Source organism: Rousettus aegyptiacus, unplaced genomic scaffold, assembly GCF_014176215.1.
Source record: "Rousettus aegyptiacus isolate mRouAeg1 unplaced genomic scaffold, mRouAeg1.p scaffold_m13_p_2, whole genome shotgun sequence".
Taxonomy (NCBI): domain Eukaryota; kingdom Metazoa; phylum Chordata; class Mammalia; order Chiroptera; family Pteropodidae; genus Rousettus; species Rousettus aegyptiacus.
In genome coordinates this window covers 81,257,317-81,281,354 of record NW_023416295.1, presented here as the reverse complement: position 1 = coordinate 81,281,354, position 24,038 = coordinate 81,257,317, and the positions used below count along the sequence as shown (strand labels likewise).

The 24,038-nt window shown below is 41.6% G+C and overlaps 1 protein-coding gene across 1 annotated transcript in view; it reads left to right on the top strand.

Moving 5' to 3' along the window:
• The window catches only part of CCDC93 (coiled-coil domain containing 93), an 83,774-nt gene that overhangs the window by 46,808 nt on the left and 12,928 nt on the right, over positions 1 to 24,038 (top strand). The window contains exons 12-20 of the mRNA XM_036236022.1: positions 3,036 to 3,152; positions 8,314 to 8,376; positions 12,052 to 12,125; positions 13,309 to 13,390; positions 14,328 to 14,399; positions 15,893 to 15,946; positions 16,849 to 16,911; positions 19,671 to 19,779; positions 23,447 to 23,529. Coding sequence (XP_036091915.1) covers positions 3,036 to 3,152; positions 8,314 to 8,376; positions 12,052 to 12,125; positions 13,309 to 13,390; positions 14,328 to 14,399; positions 15,893 to 15,946; positions 16,849 to 16,911; positions 19,671 to 19,779; positions 23,447 to 23,529 — 717 coding nt within the window. The remainder of the gene's footprint in view (positions 1 to 3,035; positions 3,153 to 8,313; positions 8,377 to 12,051; positions 12,126 to 13,308; positions 13,391 to 14,327; positions 14,400 to 15,892; positions 15,947 to 16,848; positions 16,912 to 19,670; positions 19,780 to 23,446; positions 23,530 to 24,038) is intronic.

The window sequence follows — 24,038 nt, the reverse complement described above, 5'->3', positions numbered from 1 at the left end:
AATTAACTTCCCATTAAACAAAGCAGTTTGCATAGCCCCATCTCTAGACTCAAAGGCAAATGGAGGAACTCAAAATCTGTATATTCTGTGGGCCTGTTCATGTTCATAGTATTCATTTTAATTGGACTGGAGAAATGTCAGATATGGAAATGGCACTTCCTATATTGATGTTAGTGTACATTAATGCTTTTTGGATGCAAATTTAAGGGATTCCACAGAGCAGTGAGAATTGTTGCTTAACAATAAGAGAAAGGATTTTGAAAGCCTACTTTTGCTGAGAACATAGACTATCATCACAGAGGAATAAATAGTACATTTGTACAGAAACTTCAAGATTCTTTCTGTGCACCACAGGTATTTTTTCTGCTTATATGGTTCTCTGACTCACTTGTCTAGTAAAAGAGTAGAATAGGAAAGAACTTTCCCTCTCAGTGTTATATAAATGATGGGTGAGCCCACTCCATTGATTGGAGATCTGTACTCATGAGGCTGTCCCAATCAATGATTGGGACCAATACGTGATTCCCAAGTAAGTCAGGCCTCTTAGATTAAAGTAGTGGTTCTCAGAATTTTTAGTTTAGGACCGACCCTTTAAGAACTCTTAACATTACTGAGATCCCGATAGCTTATGTATGACTTCATTTAAAAATAATGATAAATATTTTACATATTCACATCAAAGCAGTGTTATCACATCATATAACATCTGGAAATTTTCACTTTGTAATCATGGGAATTAATGAGAATGAGAATGAAAAAAAAATGATATCTTAGTATTATTATGAAAAGGATTTCGATCTTGAAGAACCCCTGAAAGAGTTTTGAGGGACCATATAACTAAAAATTTAAATCCAGAGAGCGAGCGAGAGTGCACACAAGCACGCTAGCCGGGCAGCCCGGAAATCTTTCCAGATATCAAGAGAGCTACTAGTTTTCCGCAAGAAAAGTTCTTGGAAGTGAAGTCAACAGTTTTAAAACAAAGCTGTATATGTACCAAGTACACTGATAAAAGGGTGTAGACGCTGGGTGGGACATGCAGATTTCATTCTCTTGGAACCCTGGCCATAATCCGTTAATCAGCAGGAAAATCTGCTAAGAGTTGGATACATCCTCCAACACATGCCCAAGGTGCAAATGGCACTGAATGGGTGTGTGCTCACCCCTGCAGACTGGAGGAAGTAAGTGAGACACTGATCCCCTAGAGGCTGCCTGCCCAACACTCAGGCTGGTTCAAAGCCAGACAGGCAGCTGGAGGAGATCAGGGTACTCAAGATAATCCTAACATCAAACATAACACATACCATGTGGGGTAGTTCCTGTGAGTGGGGAATTAATTCCATTTCTAATGTCAATAAATCATGAGATAGAAGGCTTATGTAATTCTGCTAGCAAAATAAAATGCTCCGAGGATATGCCAGTGATACTTTTAAAATCAGTGTCAAGGAATCTAAGTTAGATGTTAAAACCCAAATCTGAAATTATCCTTAAGAAAAAAGCTGCCAAATATATAACAGACAGAAGCAACCAAATAATACAGTTCAGGATAATGCAGTCAAAATAGAGGAATATATAATTACTCAATTTTAATTGTTTCTGACAAGTAATTTGGAAATTGAGGTGGGCTGGTCTTTCCTCATCCCCCCTTTTTTGTACTCTCAAATAATTTTTAGAAACAGTTCTCCTTCCCCAGACTATAGGTTGTAAATATCTTGATGTGTCCAATTGCACCTTTAAAAGTTAACTCCAATTCCTAGAAATCCAAATAAGCTGGAGTTTTCCAAAATCCCAGGTTTCAAGAATAGTATGTTGCAAAAGCAAATGCTTAGTTTTTTCCCCCCCTATGGACTACCATCCCATGGGACAGAAAATGATGTTCTTACTATTTTATGCAGCTATATCCTGCTGGTTGTTTCCCACTTCCAGAGTTGTTAAGCTGCAAAAATTCATCATCTGTTAATAACACTGCTGAATTCAAACTCTTAGCCAAAATAAATGGCAATTATGCCATCTAATTTCTCCTCCTCTTCACTTTTCCATCTCTTTTCCCTATGGGTAAATCTTCTAGATGTTTAGGCCTATGATCACTGGGCTTAAAACATACAGGGAAAATCAAATACCCAAATAGTCTTGTTGCACTTGGGTTTAAAATCAGTTATTTGGTTGGAATTGGGCTACTTCTAGTAAGAAAGAAAGTTTGGTTATAATGGGCATTTAACTGTTTAATAAAGCTATCTAAGATCATCTCGGAAGTATTCTAGGGACACCATTGTAACAGGGTCAACCTTCTTGTTTATTTTATATTTCTTTTGGAGCTTCTCACTGCGGTCTTCGAGCATCTGTTTATGTCCAGGCTGCTTCCTTCTATGCATGGTTTCTCAGTAATGTTGCTGCATGCACTTCATCTCCCTATCAAGAAATCTCTCCCCACCTCCCAGTCCCGATTGTCTCTTTGTCCTTCCAAACTTTCTTCTCCCATCTTCTCACATATATAATTTCAGAAATTTCCTAGTGGCCTCTCTCAGCAACTTTTATTCCTCTCAAATCTATGCTTTGTGAAGACCAGAAGAGAAATAAGAAATGTTTAAATGAGTCCACAGATGGAGAAGTAAGTTGGCAGAGTGTTGCTCTTCATTGTAAGTGCTTCTGAATGGTTAAACTTTTTAAGCATGTTTATACTACTATGATGAAAGTGAATCAATTCGTCATTCTTGATAACTTCAGAATGTTCTTACGAAGAAGATAATGTGACTATGACATTCCTCTGTATCAGACCCTTTTTAGCTGCCCTATTGCTTATACGATATCAACATAACTACAGTTATTTATCCCTGTGCTTCCGCACATGCTATTTCTTCTGCAAGGAATGCAGATTAGGTTGGTAGAGATTTTGATCATTTTTCCAGAATCATCTCCGGACCTGGGTTTTGCACAGGAGCCTGTGGTACTCTGCCAAGACTGAGCAGGGAAGGAGTTCTGTAGCATGAACCAAGGTGTACTAATTAAATCCTTTGGATTTGCCCTCCCCTTTTCCACAGCAATCTGAGCTAACAGCTGAAGAAAGTCCAGAAAAATTAGGAACTTCCCAACTGCATCGTCGGAAAGTCACTTCCTTGAACAAGCAGATTCTGCAGAAGACCAAACATCTAGAAGAGGTTGGTGTTTTTTTATAATTTTATTCAAGTAAAATGAAACCATTCTTCAAGAAGGGAGAACTTGGGGAAGGATTTAAGATCCTCATGGTAGAATGGTGAAAGGAGGTTCTAGAGCAGGGGAGAGCATACCATGGCCCTTGCACCAACTCAGCCTCCCTTTGTTTTTGTAAGTAAAGTGTTATTGGAGTGTATGTACACCCATGTGTTTACATATTTTTTTGTGGCTGCTTTTCAATTCCAGTAGCAGAATTAAGTAGGTGCCAACAGGGACCACATTGCCTACAAAGCCTAAAATATTTACCTTCTGCCCTTTACAGAAAAAGTTTGCTGACCTCTGTTCTAGAAGAAGATCATAGGATTTATTAATTCACAAGTATTCACTGAGTACTTCTGTATGCTAGGAACTAATCCAGGCTTTGGGAATGAATAAACAACAAGTTATGATCCCAGCTCTCAGGGATCTTAAGGTAGCAACGGGAGACATAGACTAAACAAATCACACACATCATCATTTATTTAGAGCTATGATAAGTGCTTAAAGGAGAGTGGCTGTTAGGGAGACCTGACCTGATCTTGGGTAACAGAGGACTGCAGCTGGAAAGATGAGTAGGTGTTGACTGGGCAGGAAGTCTGCATAGGAGGTGTAGGGACTTATGCAACAACTAAAATCTTGGAGAGTAAGGGTCTTGGCCAATTTCTGTGTTATGGCTGGAGAGTCGTGAGTGAGCCAGCTGGTCAGCAGGGTATTATCAGACAGGATGTCCCAGGTTATGTTAAGGACAATGGAAGCCATTGGAGGGTTTAAGTAAGAGAGTGGCATGATCAGATTTGCATGTTTTGGAGACCATTCTGTTTGTCATGGGAGAATTAATTGAACTCAGGTGAGAAGGAATTCAGGGAAAACCGTTAGAAGACTGATCCAGTAGCCTGGACATGAACTGTTGATGGTTTTGACTAGTAGTGTGCCAGAGCCAGCCGGCTAAAGTCGATCAGTACCTGAAAGAGGAAGGTGAAGCCTAAGAAAAAAAAAGAAGATAGGAAAGCACTTCGGGAGGGCATACAGTCACTGCTGCAGCCCTGAGTTTATTTAGCATAGCCTTTATATAAGTTTTTGGATACAAATAGCAAAGCACGGGGTACAATATAGTAAAGCACAGGGAACAATAGTAAAGCACAGGGAACAATAGTAAGGTACAGAGTACAATGGCAAAGCACAATGTACATTACGGTAGGAATGCTGGCATTTACATAAGTTCCTATTCTTTTCTGGGCTGTAAAACATTCCACTATCTTAAGAAGCTTTCTTTAGGAGGCAAACCTCCCCTCCAGAGTCAGTAACCTTTAACTCCACACCCTGCTTCCTAGAACCATTGTTTAAGCAGTCTCAGCAGTTGCTTCATGGCTATCAGCTACAGGACTTCTTCAGTGTCTCTTAATGGCTCCCAACAGTGGTGGTAGGAGAAATGGAGGAAACTAGATCATTTTTAAGAGACTTATGAGATGGCATTCTGTAATACTTGATGACAGATGGGACTGTTTTAGAAAGACCTTTATATATTCGTCCTGGAAAGTAAAGAGGAAGCTGGGGAGTTTGACTTAGAACAGTCATTAGAAATAAAAAGTTACGTTTCAGTTATGTTAGCAATAAGATTTAATTAATTGAAAAAATAAGCAGATTATAGAAATGAAAATGGCTTTCGAAAGAACAATTCACAAGCAGTTCCTGTAACAATTGCTTTTCCAAAAATGGATGCCAGTTGGCACTTCAAGCTTGTGCATTTTTCATCTTTTCAAGTCCCACATGTTCAAAAGATATTACTTTACCAAATGGTCTTAGCCAGTTATATCTTTGATTCCATTTGTTCTATTGGAATTTGTTCTGGCACAGCTGAACAAACAATAGGTTGGTTTTACCAAATACTCCAAATCATAAGCAAACAAGGATGCAGAGGCTGACTGTGAATTGGTTTCCATTTGATAATTTGTGTAGACATTGTAATTCTCAGCACAGGGAGGATGATCTTTACTCCTGATCCTTGGCAGTGAAAAGAATCTGAAAGAGATTGGTTCAGAAAGAACTCATCACAGAATCAAGGTGAGCATGAATCAAGGATGAGGTTTTCTCTATCATAATGTCTTTATTCTCTGAGAAAGGATTCTTTTGAGGATATTGCAGATCTCATGAGCCAGAGTATCTCAGTATGAGTAGATGTTTGTTTTTAACTCATATCTAAACTTGGGGAGAAGGAGTGCTATGCCTCGTTCTAGTGACAGTCCAGGCACATTCTTAGTCCAGCTGAAAGGGCAAGCCTCTCTGACTCTGGAACCTGTTATGCAATTGGTTCAGAACCTGTGTTTACCAAGAGCCTATTATTTTTCAGACATACTGCCTAATATGCAGCAAGCTATCAGTAAGGGACAGTGATCATTATTGTGGTTAGCATTATTAAAGATGACCAGCATGTGCAGTGATACCTGGCTATGTAGGTAGGCTAACTGAATGAGGAGAATGAGGTAGGGAGGGAGAGGGTTCATGGTCACATATCACATATGAGTTATGGGTCTCACATGATGGTAAAAATGTGCCTGGAGAGATTGCTTCAAGGATGAAATGAAAATATAAACAAGAATGCACTTTATATGAACCGAACCTTTATGCAAATGTAAGAAACAAAAAAGCCTAGATATTAATATTTTTTTCTCAAAAAATGTAAGCTGTAAGAATATGTAATTTTTTTTTTCAGGTAACTTGCTAAAACCCATTTTAATTTGGGATGTCCTATCAAAAAAATCTGAAGCCCCTAAATTTTGTTACTATCCCTAAATTTGCCCTGCCACAAAAGGTTGCTCACCTCTAGGCTAGCTGATGTACATTTTTTCATAGTCTCTGATTCTGTCTGCCAGAAGTGACAGGGGCAGCAAACAACATGCCTTTTGTGTAGGAATTCAATCCTAGGACTTCGATCCCAGCTCCTTCCACTCTCACTCTCTTCAACTGCCTCCCTAGCCTCCTCATTCATCCCTGTGCATCTGCCTCACACTTTTTGGTGGGCACTGAGTAGCAGGTCATAATGAGAGAGCATATACTCTGCGCTTGTGTGTGTGTGTGCGCGCGCGTGTGTGTGTACATGCGTGCATGCATGTGCAGATGTGCTAGACACATTTTTTGGTCTCTGTTTTTAAATGCTTCTACTACTTTTTGTTTAAGTTAGAAGGATAAGTTTACTGTAAATAAACCAAATAGCAGAGAACTATGTAAAGATTAAAATGGTTAAATGCTCCACTCCTTAAAGCCAGCCTCTATTTTCTAGGCCTTTACAAATTCTCATATATGCCCATTCACCTGCGGACAGTAGTTCGTTTGGTCATAAAATTGAGTTTGTTTTTCATTTACTCTATCATAGATATCTCTCTTTCAGTAATAATAATAGCTAAAACAGATTTTTTTTTTTTTACCGAATATATTAAAAAGTTCTTTTCCAAATTAACTCATTCGGTTCACACAGAGTTCTTGTGAACATGGTACCCAGTGGAACAATAGTACCATTAACTATCTTCAGTTTACAAATAAGGAAACTGACACAGAGAAGTGAAGTAGTTTTGCCCATGGTTACACAGTTTGTTAGCAGTGGAACTAAAATTTGAACATTATAGATCTGCCTCATTCTTTCTAATGACTGTATAGTATGATATAGTAGATATGTACTGTAATTTATTTAATGTGTTCCCTCTTCTTGGATATGTAGGTTTTTCCAGGATTTTTTTCCCCAATGCAGATATATGCTCCCATGAATATCTCCATGCAGTCATCTTTGTGCAAACATATAAATACTTCTTTAAGATAGATTTTTAGAAAGTAGAATTGCTGGATCAAAAAATCGATGCATTTTCAATTTTGCTAGAAACTGTCAAATAATTTATCAGTTAATATACCAATTTGCACTTCTACCAATAGTATAAGAGAGAATCCAAATTTTAAATTCAAGAACCTCTTTTACAAGGTAATGCAGGCAGAAAGCAACCAAGATGCACCTGTGGCCTTGGTGATAGGAACCCTGGAGAGGGTCTTGGCCCAATAGAGAAATAGGGGAAGGGTAAAAGCAAGAGAAGGAGTAAAGAACATTTCGTGGTCCAACAAGGGAATATGCTGCAGTAGCACAACTCGGGTACAGCTGATAGATAGCTGAGAAGAAACCTGAGATTGAGGAAAGAAAGGAATACAGAAAAAAGTATTAACCAACAGCCAAATTTTGGAAGTATGTCTAAAGGTTAATGATGAAGAAGAAAATGGAGGCAGGAGAATAGTGGAAGACTCTAGCAGGATGAAAACTAAGCCTCATCTGACCATATTTCCTCCTTAAGAAAATATGGTCAGATGAGGAGATGAAGAAAACACTTATTACTTAAATTAAAGATGAGTCTTTCCTTCCTAGCACACTTCTTCCGTGCCACGATGCAGCTTATGTGAGTCTTTGCTGGGGAAGCCTGCCTTGAACTCCCTGATGAGAAAGGCGACTCTTTGCTTGGAATGTTTCCAGATTTCTAAAAGTTCATAGACAGCATAAGGCTATACCTTTTTAGTAAGGAAAAAGGAAATGACATTTTCGAGATATAAGTTTACAATTACATAACTTTGAACAGTAAAGGTAATTCATTTTCTTTCTCTTAGTGTTGAAGTCCTAAGTCCTTTCTTCTATTTGCATTGTTTGCCAACCAGTCTTATCTATCCTATGCAGTTCGTATTCTGTGAATGGGCATGTCGGTTAACTGAATCAGTTGTAGCCATACAGAAAAACCAGATCTGAATTTGAATCCAAGCTTTATCAGGTATCAACTATGAAGCTTTAGTCAACTAACTTAATCCCTCTGAGTCTTTATTTCCTCATCTGTAAAATAAGGATAATGTCTTTTTCCATTGACTGTAAGGATTCAGTGATAGGATTTATGCAGAATATCCAGAACATCACCTGACATGTAGCTGATACTAATTATATATGAGTTCTTTTCTTCATTTATTGTTGGCAACCTTTCTTAAATTTCCACATTTACTCCATTTAAATCTTTCTGAGCTTCCATCTCATCTGTGAAATGGGATGCCACTCATATATGTGTTGTCGTAAGGATCAAATGAAAGCAGATATTTTCTATCTTTCATTTATAGCTGCGGTCAAATCATACCAACCTACAAGCCAAATACGATGAAACAAAGAAAACGCTGACAGAGGTGAGCAGATTTTCCTTCCTCCAAAGGCCTTGTTAAGTATCATGTTTCACTTGCACTGTTAATGGAATGCGTGTGTCATTGGTCTGTGTGGAGGAGTCATAATCCCCTTCTCAGGGCTCAGGTCAATTTGAGGACATAGGACAGTGAACCACAGGACAGTGCCTGACCCATGCAATCAAGTTATCCATGTTGCTGTGTTTTAAACCATCAGCCATCCTGATGAGAGAGATCACTGTGGGCTACAAGGGTTAGGGTAGACTTCCTGAGGAAAATGGGCCTCATAGGTAGAGGTGAGCCACCTAGAATATGAAGGTTTGCCGCCCTGAACAAGCCCAATCCCTTCTGATCTCGGAAGCTAAGTAGGGTCGGACCTGGTTACTACTTGGATGGGAGACCACCTAGAAAGACCAGGTGCTGTAGGCGTAAAAAATAAAAAATAAGGGATTGTAAGATGACAGGGTCCTTGCAGTCTGTGAGGTCAACCAAGGGTTGCCTCACCTGAAAAATAAAAAAATTAAAAAATTAAATAAATAGAATGTGAAGGGTCATTCACAGTAAAAGGCCTATGCCCCTCAAACCCCAGGTTGTAGAATAGCTCCAAAGTACTGAATTCTTTGAGAGTGTGATAGTTTCTGTTTATAAGATGAGAGAACCACAGAATGATATAATTTGCTGTACAAAAGCCAGTTAAGCTTAGGTGGGATAGGGGAGGGTTCTCATGAGGAGGAAGAGGGTTGCTGGTATATATATTTTGAACCATACGATCCATTTTCTAGCCCAGGTTACTAGTATACCGTCTCACATCAGCATCAGAGCGTTGCTTACCTCCCACTTCTGATTTCCTGGGAAACCAGGTGAAGAAAACAAGCACCTCTGATGCCAGTTCCATCATGAGGGGGGTGAGATATTTCTGTCCCTTGCACTTCCATAGAACCATCCTTACTGGATTGGAAAAGCTGTCATTGTGATTTTGGTGCTCAGGCCATAGCTGTACTTTACAAGGGCCTCACCTCACTTCAGGGGCCCCATCTAGTACTTTCTAGACCTTGTGGAAACAGGACTGATCTTCAAAGATATCTCTCAAACCATACTGTCCTTATTTTTTTTAATTTCACATGAAATTTGCCTATTTAAAATTCTTATGTTTATAGCAATATGCAACACTTACAAGTCTGACAAAGCTTTTTAATTCTGACCCGAACTACTCTCTTTGATTATTGTCAGAATGGTTTTAAAAGGCAGGCATAAAAATCAGTAAATTAAAAAAATTTTTTCTAAAGATGCCTTTGGACAGATCGGCTTTCTTTCCATTATTCTGTGACTACATTCCTTATGGATTAGAAGGCAAATTCCTGGGGTAGAATTCCTGCTGCTGTCTTATTTGAATGCTGCAGAATCCCTAGCATGAAGTTTGCCAGGTCATGTCTTTGTATAACAATCTGGAGGAGATTAAAGGTAAAGCATCTTGATATCAATTTCCTAAGACACTTATATGTCTCCTAAGGATATAAATCCTAAATGGCTATAAAGCGGCTTTTTGTATTGAACACTAAATCAAATTGAGCCACTGGCAAGGTAGAGGTTGTGATTTAAGTCAATAATAGGAGAGAGTTTTTCTATCCTCAAATAATAACAGCCAATTACTATCTGCTGAATGTATTCTGGGAATGTCACTTGTATTAGTCCATTGAATCTTTACAACAGCCCTAACAACACACTGTTATCATCCCTGTTCTGCAGATGAGGACACTAAGGCGTAGAGACCATGCAGGGAGCCATATCTACTCTGGCACCAAATACCTTTTAAAGAGCTTACTAATAGGGCAGTCAAACTAATTCTCTTCTACAAAAATGGGAAATTATACAAAACCTGGTTCTGAACAGCTTATGAAGAAGCCTGATTTGGTCAGAATACTGAAGACCAGGTCCTGAATAAGTAATGCACTTTGTCATTGGGCCTCAGTCTCTCTTCAACACAAAGATTGGGCAAAATAGGTACTCTGGCCCTTTCACACCAGCGTTTCCAGGTTTTACCTTTCAGCAACACCTGCCCTTCCAGGATAACCTAGTGATACTAAAAAATGGGAAACCTGTCTTTCCAATACAGTTAAGAAAAGTAAAGCAAGACGTGGAAGATAGAAGACAGATGACTGTGGGGAGGCTGCGTGCCACCGCAAGAAGGCCAGGAGACTGGCTGGACTCTGCATTGGGGGGACCACCGCGTTCTAGCCTGTCCACTTGTAATTTCAGCAATTACAACTTTAATTTCCTGTGCGTGAGGTTGATTCTTTTAGTATATGCAGCATCTGTTCTGTCTAAGGGCATTCATTATCTAAAGGTTTTCTTGATCTATAAACTATTAAGATCAAAATTTATGTTGAGTTGATACATGTTTTTTATGATTTCATCTTTCTTCAGATGTTTGATAATTCTTGGTGGTATGCCTATCTTTGGCTGAAATTTCCTGTTACCAGCAGTTTGGATTCTGCATCCATTTTATGCAGCCTGCTTCATGTGATTACTCTGTAAGGGTGGGTTCTCCTCTTTGGTGGGATCAGCCAGTGGTAACCTACATTCAGAGTTGGGGAACTTCCCATTTCTCTGGGTATCGCCAGCTCTCTGAGGCCCTGCCTTGCCTCCGTGACTCAAGCACCAGCTCTTATATTAGCGCTTGGGTTAAGGGAGCCAGGCCATGTTGCTTAGCCCAGCTGACTGTTCCCGATGCAGATCCCAGGCCCGCAGACCAGTCCTTCCTGCATCTTCTAACTCCACACAGCAGGCCTCTCTCGCCATCTTTCTTGTCCCTGAGGTTCCAACATAATAGTCTGGAATTTTCAGGCCTCAAGGCAAGAAAAGGTTGCAGCAACTTGTGCTTAGTCTTTCATTTTCAACTAGAACCCTCCAGAGGTAACTAGTGCAACCAATTTCTTATGAATCTTTTCAGAAATACTTTACACATATATAAGTAACATGTATATATTTTTTATACATGTATACATTCAATGTATATGTTCCTTTATACTGATCGGAAACATATACTTGGTTTTATACCTTGTTTTCTTCACCTAACAGGTAGATATTAGAGATCATCATAAAAAAGCTGCATTTTTCTTACTTTTTTAAAATAGCAGCTTAGTAATCTATTGTATGATATAACTCTGTACACTTTATAATTTATACTTTATTTTAAAGTTTCTTTAAAAAATTTTTTAAACCTCACTATCTGACTCAGAAAAATGGAGGTGAAATTATTGAAGAAGATGGGAGATTTAACCCTGTCCTTGTTAATAACCGCAGTAATGGCATTCTGAAATTTAAACCCAGGGCTGTCTCATAGCCACTGCTTTCATTTACCTCCTTCCTACTGAAAGGCAGCCACTGTCAACATTACTCTTGACTTTATACCCTTTTGCTGCTATAATTAAAACCCATTGCCAGGGTTTCATTAACCAGCAGTATGTATCAAAAGGGTCTGTTTTGTGTCCTGTCCATGTTGTCCCTCTACCCCTCATCCTATTTTTCTTGTCCACCTATTTTCTCAGTGTACAGCTAAATCCCGTGGGCTCAGCCACCTGTCAGAAGTGTGGTACAGGTGGAACCAGGGGGAAGAATGGAAGTGCTCACTCTGCTACACTGCCAAATCTCTAGCAACGATGCCTCCATTCTCTCTTGCAGTTGAAGAGCTATAGTGAGAAACTGGACAAGGAACAGGCAGCCCTCGAGAAGATAGAATCCAAAGCTGATCCAAGGTAAGAGATTTTAAGCATGTGTTTATTTTCTATTTGAAGAATGTAATTTTACTAGTGCCTGGCGCCTTAATTGGTCGGAGCGCAAGACTAAGGAACCAGTGGTCATGCTTTGGGCCCCATACAGGTCCACTAATTCATGCGCCAATCCAGAATGTGCCCATGGCTCGGGCACATGCTGAGACGTGCTGAGATGTGCCTGGGCCGCACTAAATTAGCTTCCTTTCTCCTATTTCTTCTGGGAGTCAGAAGCTATATGTCTTGGGGTTTCGTTTTTATAATTTTTCTATTTTTAAAAACTGAGTAATACATTCACAGTACAAAAAGGCATATGGTGAAAAATTTCCCTTCCCACCTCATCCCCCAGCCTCCAATTCTCCCCAGAGTTAACCTCCGTTACCAGTTTTTTTAACAGTACTCGTTTTAGTCATGTCTCCTTGAGTGTAAAGGTACAGTTTTGGGTTTTTTTTGGCCAAATAGCTGCTGCAGTTTTTTTTTTTTTCCATTTAAATTAACTGTCTTTAGACAATTTAAATTACATGTAAGGAGCACTTACATTTGATGTTTTTGTCACCAAACTGTTTGGGTGGTAAAATCTCCTAAGTATATCACTCATTTAAATGAGATTGTGAAATCATAAAAAGCTTCAGGCACAAATTGAGCAGTTCTGAATTTAATAGACATTTTTAGCAAAGAAGTACCCACAGCTTACTTGGCTTTATAATTAGAAACTCTTCTGTCATGATATGGAGCAAAGTACTGTTAGATACTTAACATTTTTATTTTCAAATTTTTGTATTTAATGACCTTAAGCAACTTGGTTCCTTTTCAGAATGGATATTAAAAATGGTTTTCCATACTGTCTATGCTCTGAGTACTGTCGAGTAATTGATATCATTAAATATACCCAGTACTCTTGAAACTCACTCATGTTTCTGCAGTTGACAGTTTAATTCTGGATTGTGTAATGTTTGTTTGGGTGTAGCCTGATGGACTCTGGCATATAAACAAATAATAATGTTAGTTAAACAGTAGTCTTTATCATTTGTGGAGAACCCATTAGACACTAGAAACGACAAAGGAAATTAAAAAGGGAGTCCCTTTTTAGCTAGGGACTTGGTTTTAGCTGTGATTCATAAAATCATAATGGCTTGCCATATGTTATTTTTTGGTCTTTTCTGTGCAGTATCCTACAGAACTTGAGAGCACTTGTAGCCATGAATGAAAGTCTGAAAAGCCAAGAACAAGAGTTTAAAGCACATTGTCGAGTAAGTGTTGCTTGGTGTCAGTAGATATTAAACCAGAACTCTTGTAAAATCTCTTGCTTTACCTCCCCTTGTCCTGTTGTGCATCCTATCCTGGTACAATCAAAAAGGTAGATTCATCAAGCAGTTATGTGTCAGTTTTGTATAATGAATAGAGCGCTGTGGTGGGTACACTCCGAGGATACCGAAAGTGAGTTAGCTTAGTAACTGTATGTGCCAGACCCCAAAATTGAGAGCACAGTCTTACAATGTTTTCCAATTTACCAATATCTTTGAAAGTTTTGAAAGCATAAAGGAATAGCGTCATGTAAAACCAGGGCTGTCCTGAAAACCTGGGATGTCTGTCTGTCAAGTCTATAAGCCCTAATTCCTGCCATCTGGGAACTCAGAATCCAGTAGTGGGGGTGATCTGTGCACAGGTGACCATGACCACAGCAGAAGGCAGGAGATGAGACCCGGCGAGGTCTACGTGCACTCCAGAGCAAGAGAGGCTACTCTGGCACAGGAGCTGTCTGGAGGCTGGTTCTTACTTAAAGGCAGATAAGGATGGCAAGTGGAGGAGGGGACTGGTGATGCAGAGCTCCAGGCTAGAGGGTACCAGGAAAGGTAGACAGGCCTGTGGAGAAGAGGAAACAAGATGGCCCAGCTACTTGGAAGTAGGCTCCAGGCTACCCATTCGTTTCATGTACCAGTGATTACTATGTGCCTCACCTGCCCTTTAAAAAGAAAGGGCCTTTTTAACTAAGGCACAGCTGTCTATAGCCTCCTAAAAAAATTCTTCCAGGCTGAAACTGGGAGGTGTGAGCAGTTAGTTTCTAGTGGGCTTTTTCTCCCAGCATAAATTCACAAAATATGAAAATAAGACTCTGGATCAAGTTAAATAATTGCATCCAATTACTAGCTTGCCCAAGTTTTATACATATTTATATCACTTTTAAAGGAGGAGATGACACGTCTACAGCAAGAAATTGAAAACCTGAAAGCTGAAAGAGCACCAAGTGGAGAAGAAAAGGTAAAGGCCTCAGAGGAGTCCTCCAGACCATGCGGTGCTGTTATGACTTATACAGTGAAATGATTAGAGGACTGACTACTCAGCGAAAGTCTGGTGTTATAAAGGACTGGTGAAAAAAGCACTGGTTTCCTTAATGTGGTCCTCGGAATGCATATTCCTCAGCTGGTTTCACCACTTGATTTTGTTAGATTTCTCTCTCTCTCCTTTCTCTTCCTTCTGGTGGGTAGAAGGCAGCAGTGGGTGTGGACGGCACAGCCACCCCACACAGGAATTACCAGATTACAAGTCATCTCTCTCCATTCAGGGAAGGGATATTTCCAAGAAACACCTGACCTTCTGTTTTCCACTCAGCTCGTTCTCTAAATTTGGTACCAGTTAACTCATTTCACCCTTTACTCCTGCCTAGGGACATGCCCCACCCTTAAAAGGCAGTACTGAGCAGGAAGCAAGGGAGCCATGCTGAGTCACAGGGCAGGGGCTTTCTGGACTTGAGCACATCTGGCTCTCTGAACCAAGACGTGGTCTCCCAAGAAGCTAGTATGGATTCCTATCACGCATTACATTATAATTATAATGCAAGGACAGAAAACAGTCTGTTTCTCTTACCAAGTGAGACTATAAGAATCTCTGAGTTTTATTTTCCCTTCTCACACTTAGTTCAAAGTTTATTTGCTGATTACCTCTATGCTTGGGATGTGAGAGCTGGACGGCCTCGTAACTCATCACTTGCACCTCTTCCCTTGTAGGAATGAGGAGGAATTTGAGGCTCAGGAAGGGGGAAGAGATGGGTCCAAGCCTACACACACACACACACACCCACGCCCACACCCACACCCACGCCCACGCCCACACCGCGCAGGATAGAGATGCCTCCTGGAATGAGGAATTGAGGCTCAGGGAGGGGAAGAGACGGGTCCAAGCTGGCCAGCGCAGGTGCGTGCACACGCGCGCACACGCACACACACACTCTCTCTCAGAGACTGCGCAGGATAGAGATGCCTCCTTCTGGCATAATGGGGTTGTGACATTTCAGCCAGGCTGTAGAACTTCTCCCCGCTGTGAGGACCAGCATGGGGGAAGAGCCAAGTCTGACCATGCAGTGCAGTGGTGTCCTGGGGTCATCATCACACAGCCTTCCTCTCCAGTTGTTTCTAAAACTTTGAACCTTTGAGGCTCAAATCATCAGCTCAGTCAGCTGCTGAGTTTGCACGGATCACAAACTTTTAGGATCCCTGTCTCTTCTCAGCAATCTCATCTTAGTAGAGGTATTATTACTCACATTCAAAGACAAGTTTAGCTTGTTAGTGTGTAACAGACAGACATTTAGAACAGTTTGAAATCTGAGGGCTCACAGGAGCTATTCCTTTTCTGTTCCCTGACCAGACATTTGTGATGAACTGCCCCTTACCCTCACCCTTTCCTGCATCTAGACCCTCAGCTTCTGTCCCATTCACTGTACTCAGAAGGGTGTTTCTTACTATTCATCATTTCAGACCCTCTCCAGTGGAGAGCCGCATGATGCCCTCACATCCGTGATGACTCATAATGTAAGTACCTGCTCATTTTCAGGATTCCCAGTGGCCTCTTTGGGCATGGTGGCCAGCTTTACACCCTTCCATGACAGTTTCTCATGCCTGCTTTAATTTTCTCTACGGCCACTTCATCTGTGCGCTCTCAGGGACATTGCCCTATTTTACACATCTGGTCCCTCAGATGGAGGCAGTATTGTGTTTAACTTCTTTCCCCATCCCCTCTCTGTGTATGTCTGTATGTGTTTGCTGGGGAAGGGGGCACCTCTGACCTCATTGTAGCTTTCCCTAGCCATGTCTTTTACCTCACTGGGTTCAGTGATGGCCTAGTTTCTCTTTTAATTCATCTCTGTCCAAAAGAACTTTCTGCAGTGCCGGAAATGTTCTCTCTCTGCACTGTCCAATACAGTAGCCACTGGCTACATGTGGCTACTGAATACTTGAAATGTGGCCAGTGCCATTGAGAAACTGATTTTTTAAAATTTTAATTCATGTAAATTTAAAAATATTATGTGTGACTAGTGATGATCATATTGGACAGTGCAGTTCGAAATAGGAACAGAAAGCAAACCAACATTTTCTGTAAACACAGAGGCATAGGACAGTAGGTTCTCTTAAGTCATGATTGTCTTCTCATTACAGTTTGTTTTTATTGGCGGGAGGGCAACATATGGATTCGAGGGATGCTTAGGAACACTGGATTCAGCCTGGATCCCAGAAGAAGGAAGTGTTATAAAGAGATATGAAAGGGTGTCAGGCCTCTGAGACACAGGACCCAGACCCTAAGCTTGGCCACTTAAAAGAAATTTGGGGCCTGAGGATGAAGGAGATATGGTTTTAAAACATTCAACTTCAAAAGACTTCATCAAAGAATGAAAGTTTCCTATTCCCAGATAATTGTGTCCTTTTCCAATTTTTAGGAAGACCTAGACAGGCGGTATAATATGGAGAAAGAGAAACTTTACAAGATCCGTTTACTACAGGTGAGTAAAATCTAGAGCACAAAAATACATGATAGCATCTAACTAGGTATGAATGTCCTGTAGCAGAACTTGAAAGCCTAGTGTCTGAGAACTAGAGAGACTTGGTACTAAGGATGCTGTTTTCCAGTTATCTATCTGGAGGATAACTTGGTGGTTTAAGACAGTGATAATAACACCTCACATTGGCATGTTACTTTCACAATCATCTCGTTTGATTTGAGTCTCACCCTAGTAGAGAGTATGTATTAGCCTAATTTTCTAAATGAAGAAATTAATTCAATTCCATTAAGTACTTGACCAAGGTCGGCAGCTGGTAAGTGCCAGAGCCAGGATTCAAGTTCCAATGTTCTTATCTAATACTATTCCTCCAAAATTAAGTGCTTATTTTAGCTGTCTTAGTTACTAAACCTGGAGGTTTGTCAGAAGGACATCATATATGGGGGCAGTAGGTTTTAAAGTTGTCTCTAAAGCTAAATTCACACAGTCAAAATCACACTGTAGAATTTACTACATTGCTAGGATATAGTTCATAATAGCCCAGAAGCCAAGAGTTAAATCGTGTTGCATTTTGGCCCAGGCCTTCCTTCTGTTCTCTGATGGGAATGCCCAAAGGTCTACGGAGGCCAGTGGGACCCTGTGTTTTCTATCACTGGCTCTTGCTTATTTTGCTGAGCTGTTTAGTTAAATTCGTGTAGGTCAAATTTGTCCCTGTTACAAGGACACTGTACTAATCTTTAAAGAGACAGAATTAAACAAAGTCAGGACAGTACAGCTGTATATTAGGAAACTTTTTGACAGTGTGCTTACTATATATTTAGTGTTGCATTAGGTCCCAGGATAGTAAATGGAATGGCCCATTTTCTGGGAGCTGGCTGGCTCTTTGAAGGCCACGATACAGACCAAGATATGTCCATATGCATCAAAATACAAGGGAGACGATATACAAACTGCAACCTGTGCACAGCTTCAGACAGACAGACTAGCAAGAGGGAAGCCGCAGTAAAATCACAAGGGCCTGATCCAGGGCAGGATGGGTGGGGATGGACAGAAGGGAACTGGTAGGGGAGAGATTGAGAAGCTGTATGGGATGAAACTGATTGATAAGAGAAAAAGAGGAGTCAGATATTGCTTGAATTGCTCACTTGGGGAGCAGGGTGGATCCTATTGTTAACTGAGAAGAAGCATTAAAGGAGAAAGAATAGGACTAAAGCAGGTGGGAGTGTGACTAAGAATGTTACTGAGATCCATTTTGGGCTTTTAAAGGTTGGAGCACTCAACTAAGTAGAAACGTCTAAGAAGTGACGGGTATTAATTGGGTCTGATGCTCAGCATAATCTGGGCTGGAGATTGAGTGGCAGCACTGTGTAGGTGATAACTGATGCTGTGAAAATGTAGGCTGAGAAGAAGCCCTGGGACTAAACCCTGTGTAAGAATAGACTGAGAAAAAGGAGGAATTCAATGAGGGTAAAGACTGAGCAGGCAGCCAGAGGCAATAAAAACATGAGCCCAAGGTCTCATGGGAGCTCAGCGGAGAGATCAGTAGAGAGAATAGTAAATGTTGCTAGAAGTCAAGAAAGCTAGAAACAAAATTACCTATTAGATGTATCCCAGAGGTCTGTGACCTTGGCAAGTTTCAGTGGGTGTTGGAAGAAGCCAGCTGCAGTAGGTGAAGGATGACCAGAGGGCAGTGGGGAGTTAGAGGAACCAAGGGAGGATATATGGCTTTCAGGAAGTTTGTTGAAGGAAGGGGAAAGGCTGGTAGTTGAAAGGTGATCTGGGTTCCAAGGGCTTTTATACGGAGTAAAGGACCTGAACATATTTAAATGCTAATGAGAAGGAGCCAGTAGAAAGGGAGAGGTTAGAGATACAGTAAAAAGAATGAGCAATAATATCTTTAGATTCCTGGGATGGGGCAGTGGAGTCAGAGCCTAAGCACTCATGGAAGGTGTAGCCTTGGGGTGAAAGGAATACATCTTTCCCTCAAACCTGAGTGGATGATGGGTTTCTCACCTGGAGGCTTGTATTTCCGCAGTGAATTAGAGACCCAAATCTGCTGTTGTGAGTAAAGCAGGCCCAGAGATCTAGAACTTGGAGAGGCACAAAAGAGAGACAACAATGAGAGCCCACTTAGGCCTGAGACAGGAAATGTATGGCGGCAGCCGAACAACTTCCTCCAGGCAGTGGTCTTGCTGGGGAAGGTGGTGCTCTGAGCTGCCTGCATAAAGAGCCTGCTCGCCCCTGTGCCATACCCACTGCTTTGCTGCCTTGGATGTAATCAGTGGGGCAGGTTGGCCAATATCCCCCCCAGCTCCTGGTAGAGAGAAAATGCTGGAAAGTTATTTTAGGAATCAATTGTGGGAGCTTTTCAACCAGGAGAAGGAATTTGGAATTTATATGGAGGCAGCAGGGTGGCATCAGTTTCTCATCATCTGGCACTGGTGGAATCAGTTACTCAGGGGCCTGGTGCTCTGGCTGGGGGCTCTGGCCACACGCCCTGTCCCCTCAGACTCCTCCTTCCTGATCCATTAATTCAATGCCTGCTGTGTTTCAAGTTTCCAGCCACACCTTCTCCATGTGTTGCAAAGTGGAGAGTCAGTCATAATTTGAGATGGGGGTCTCCGGCCAACAGCAAAATTTGAGGCCTGCATTCCAGGGCATGTGATTATGCTCAGGTAGGGGTTTGGGGTAATGTTTTAGCTCCCCAGAGAACACATAAGGGCTTTTACCAAATAATGTTGTCTCCTCTCTTTTGCATTTAGGCTCGAAGAAATAGAGAAATTGCAATTTTGCATCGCAAGATTGATGAAGTGCCCAGCCGAGCCGAGCTAATACAGTATCAGAAGAGATTTATCGAACTCTACCGCCAGAGTAGGTGCATTGACCACTAACAAGCTCTCAAAGGCTGGTCCTGGGAGAGACAGGAGGCAAGGGACTTTGTCCCATTTTAGCATGGTGGAGTGTGTATCATAGTACAGTCCATGAAAGCCACCACCAGAATGAGCTCTGTGTTATCGGCAGCCCCACTCAGCACTCATTTTACCTTGCCTGCTAGTGGGCGATCCATAATCCTGGGAGCGGCACCAAGGTGCTTATACTGCCCTCTCCGCGGATGGATTGTTAACACTAATTGAGCTTTTAGAGTAATGTTTCGAACCAGCACTCATTCCAGTCAGCCATTTGGCTCCACTGAGCTTCCCATCCACTTTCCAGCATTACCCTGAACATCAGCCCCAGCATCTCTCACTGTCCTCCTCCACAAACTTTCTGGCTGATGTGGTCCTTGCCTTTAACAGCATAATATTCACCTAGTAATCCAGGACAGGACCTCCCTCAGCCTAAATCAGTAAGCACATCTTGTCAGGCTCAGGGTGGCCCTCAGAGCTGTCATTGCCTTTCTGTTTCCACTGCTACTGCCATATCTGTTCTTATTTACATCATAACTCAGCTGAATGACCATTAGCTGGTCTGCAGCCCCTTCTGCAAGTATCTCATCCACACATATGATTGTGTCTCATCTTCCTCTGCTGGCAAAACTTTAGAATAAAGGCTCTCTCCTTATTCTTCCCAGGATCCTCCCCAATCTAAATGGCTGCCTGGGGTCCCCCTTCCTACTCTAAGTCCATACCTGGCCTCACCAGTTCACATACTGCATCTGAACACACTGTGCACTTTGACACCTGGGGTCTTGACACTTTCTCTTACCTGTGTCTGGGGCCCTTTCTTTTGTATCTGACAAAGTTTTCAAGACCCAGCTCAGATATCCTCTATAAATAGGCCCTGGACCATCACTTCTTCCTTTAGGCCAGCAGTCCCAGCTCTCAGGCCACGGACCAGTACCAGTCCATGGCCTGTTAGGAACCGGGCCGCACAGCAGGACGTAAGCAATGGGGTGAGCAAGCGAAGCTTCATCTGTATTTGTAACCACTCCCCTGCACTAGCCTCACTGCCTCAGCTCCACCTCAGATCATCAGACATTAGATTCTCATAGGAGCACTGGTTCCTGGTGTGAGAAAGGTTGGGGACCGCTGGTATAGACTCCTATTCTTGACTCCTAGATATCTGAGATTGTACAGGTACAAAATTGAATTCACCCTCCGTATTTTGTTTTTCCTCTTAATCACTAGGATCACTGTCTAGACAAGCTGGGCCCTCCTTAGTCCACTCTGACTCATGATGCTCTGCTAGTTCTGTTTCTGAGTAATGGTCAAGTCCATTTCTTCTGGACTACTGTAGCTGCCTTTTCTTCACTGCCTAGAGTCTAACCCCTTCCCTGTACTCTTGCCTGAGAGATCTTTCTCAAACATAAATTTGATCATTTATATTCTTTCTTTAAGAGTTAATATTTAGTAACTCCTCATAACTTACTGGATAATCTTCAGAGTCCTTAGAGCACTGATAAAGTCCTGCATCACTGGGCTGGCATCACTGGCTGGCTCCCCCTCCCCGACCCTCCACAATCCCTCAGTGCTTCATTCTTCCCAGGAGGGCATCTACATCTTGGCCTGTGAGCTGGTCCCCAAGTCCAGTTGCCATAGTTCTGCAGTTCCCACCTGGCAAACTTCAACCCTTCTTTAAAATCCTCCTCATATTACCTTGAGATCTTGGCCTCTCAAGCATCCTTCCTGGTTCAATATAGAACATTGTACTTACTTGAATCCAGAATCATACTTTTTTTTACATCTCTTACCCTACCATCCTCAGGATTTATACAGTCACCCATTTGATTCAAATGATCAAGAGCAAGTATCAGCAATGGCAGTTTCTCAGCAGAAAATAGTTTCTGCCTTAAGTTAAATCTTTCCCCTTAATTTTCTACCCTGTCTACTTTAAAGCTATTAATAAAAATAGGAAGTAATAATACCTTATATCTGTATATTTGTTAATAACATGTTAAAGTTATTTTATGATAGGACATTTTTATACCAAAGACTTTTTTCAGTCAGTTGCACCAAAATGTCTACATCATTCATTTTTTTAATCATCATCAAATACCTATGTCCCCCATCCAGTCCTTGAGCTAGATGGAGTAAGGGTGACAATTACATTCCGGAGCAATAAAGCTAAAAGTTGACTGGTTTATCTATAACAGAAATTTTCAACATTGGCTACGCATTGTAATCACCTGGACCCCGTCCCCAGAAAATCTCATTTAATTGGTCATGGGACTTTAAAACTCCCCAGGTGATTTCCTTTTTCAGCCAGGATTCAGTACCACTGTTCTAAAGCTATTAGCAATAATAATACTACTTCATATTGAGTAGTTCATGATGTGATTTTTATACAAATGAGATATTTAGATGTTGGGGGCATTTTTAACTGTTGCATCAAAGTATTTGTAACAGATTATTGACTTCTGATACCAAGTATGTTCAGCAAATCTCCCTGACCTCCACCCATCTTTGAGCTGCTCTACTGGTGGGAGACACAGATATTACTGGGTATGAAAGTTAAAAGTTGAATGATTGGTTTAAAGAATCAGATTTAAATGTTATTGGAAGTTGCCCAAGGAAACCAAAATTTCCCAGGCCTGCTCTCCCTACCCCACTTGTGCTGCTCCAGAGGGGACCCCTTTCTGGGGAGCCAGAGGGCATGAAAAACCAGACTCCACTGTAGTGTTGGCTGGTGCCTGATAACCATTATGCATCAGGATCTTTAGCTATAGCTTCACTGAAGCTCTCAGCTTAGGCTCAAAGCCTAACTATGAACTTAGGTCTTGGGATTATCTCTCTTTCTCTGGGCGGCTGTGTATTATGGAAATTTAGAGCAGTGAGGAAGTCACGTAGTCTCAGAGCTATATGGGGGTGCCCAGCTACCCAGCCACAGAGCAGAAAGGGTGAGTTTGGGTAAGAACTCTTTACCTCAGTGACCTCATTCTCTGGTGAATATGGCACACTTGCTTTCATTTGCCATTTGCTTGTAAGTCATTCTTCTGTAGAGAAAAGTGAAGAAGGGGAAGTAGACAGAGATGCAGAGTAATTTTATACATAGAGATGGGGGAGCCCTGGTAAATAAGTGTCACCTTGGTTGGTCATATGCACAGGGATAGGAAGAGAATTTACTTCATTGGGCTTGTATTCTGCCCTGGATTGGGTATATCATTCATCTAGGAGATACTTTGGAGGTTCTCTTGAATAAGCCTGTGCTAAGCATGGGCTGTGGCCCCTGCTCCTGGGGGTGTGGGGAGGAAGGAGGCCACTCAAACAGTGAGAGGTGGGGTGGCAGCTTCCTCAACTTTGCTGTTTTCCTCCCAGGACTCCTCACCTGAAGGACTTCTCCAAAACCTGCCTGTCCCATACCTAAACGGTTCCTCTCGCCCCTCCTCTTGGTGAGACCAATCAGAACTGGCTACTTGCCATCAGCCCGCTGCAGTTTTGCACAGAGTTTTGTGCCCTGCGGGGCTTCTGCCTAGACTGCTGACAAGAAGTACCAGTTCTGACAGGTCTGAGTCCTACAGGGGGTTGCCTCAGGGGAGAAGGTGCTTAGAGTCATTTTAATGTGTATTCTTACTTCTGTGCTGATTTTTTTGCATTTACAGTTTCTGCAGTACACAAGGAAACCAAGCAGTTCTTCACTTTATATAATACCCTAGACGATAAAAAGGTTTATTTGGAAAAAGAGGTAAGAAACTTTATAAAAAGAAAATGATTAATTAGACGAGCCCCTGCCAGTGCTGTTGACCTCAGAAAGTTCAAATGAATTTGGTGTCTGGGGTACATTCATTTTAAGCAGAAGGGACATCTGTTCTATGCCCAGTGCTGGGATACAGAGACAGAAAGTGTAAGATTCCGTGGGAGTTCATGTTGTCTGCAGTAAAGTGAGACTGGCTGTTTCCCAGTGTTGTGTGAGAAATGCTGTCCTTAGGAGACACACAGGGAAGCTCAAGAGATGCATATGGATGGATGTGGAATTTGTGTCAGACCTGGGGGATAACTTTGCTACACATCCTAGTCTTGAGGTCTTTCTACCCAGCATGGGAAAGACTTGCCAGCCTAACTTAGGGACAAGCCAGTTCCTTATGAGAAAGCCTTAAGTCCGCTGACCTGCCTTCATCAGCAGCGTTGGAAGTTGTTACATTCTTTTAAAAACTAGGACTATGTAGAGGAGTGTGGGCTTTTTAATTCTAAGCC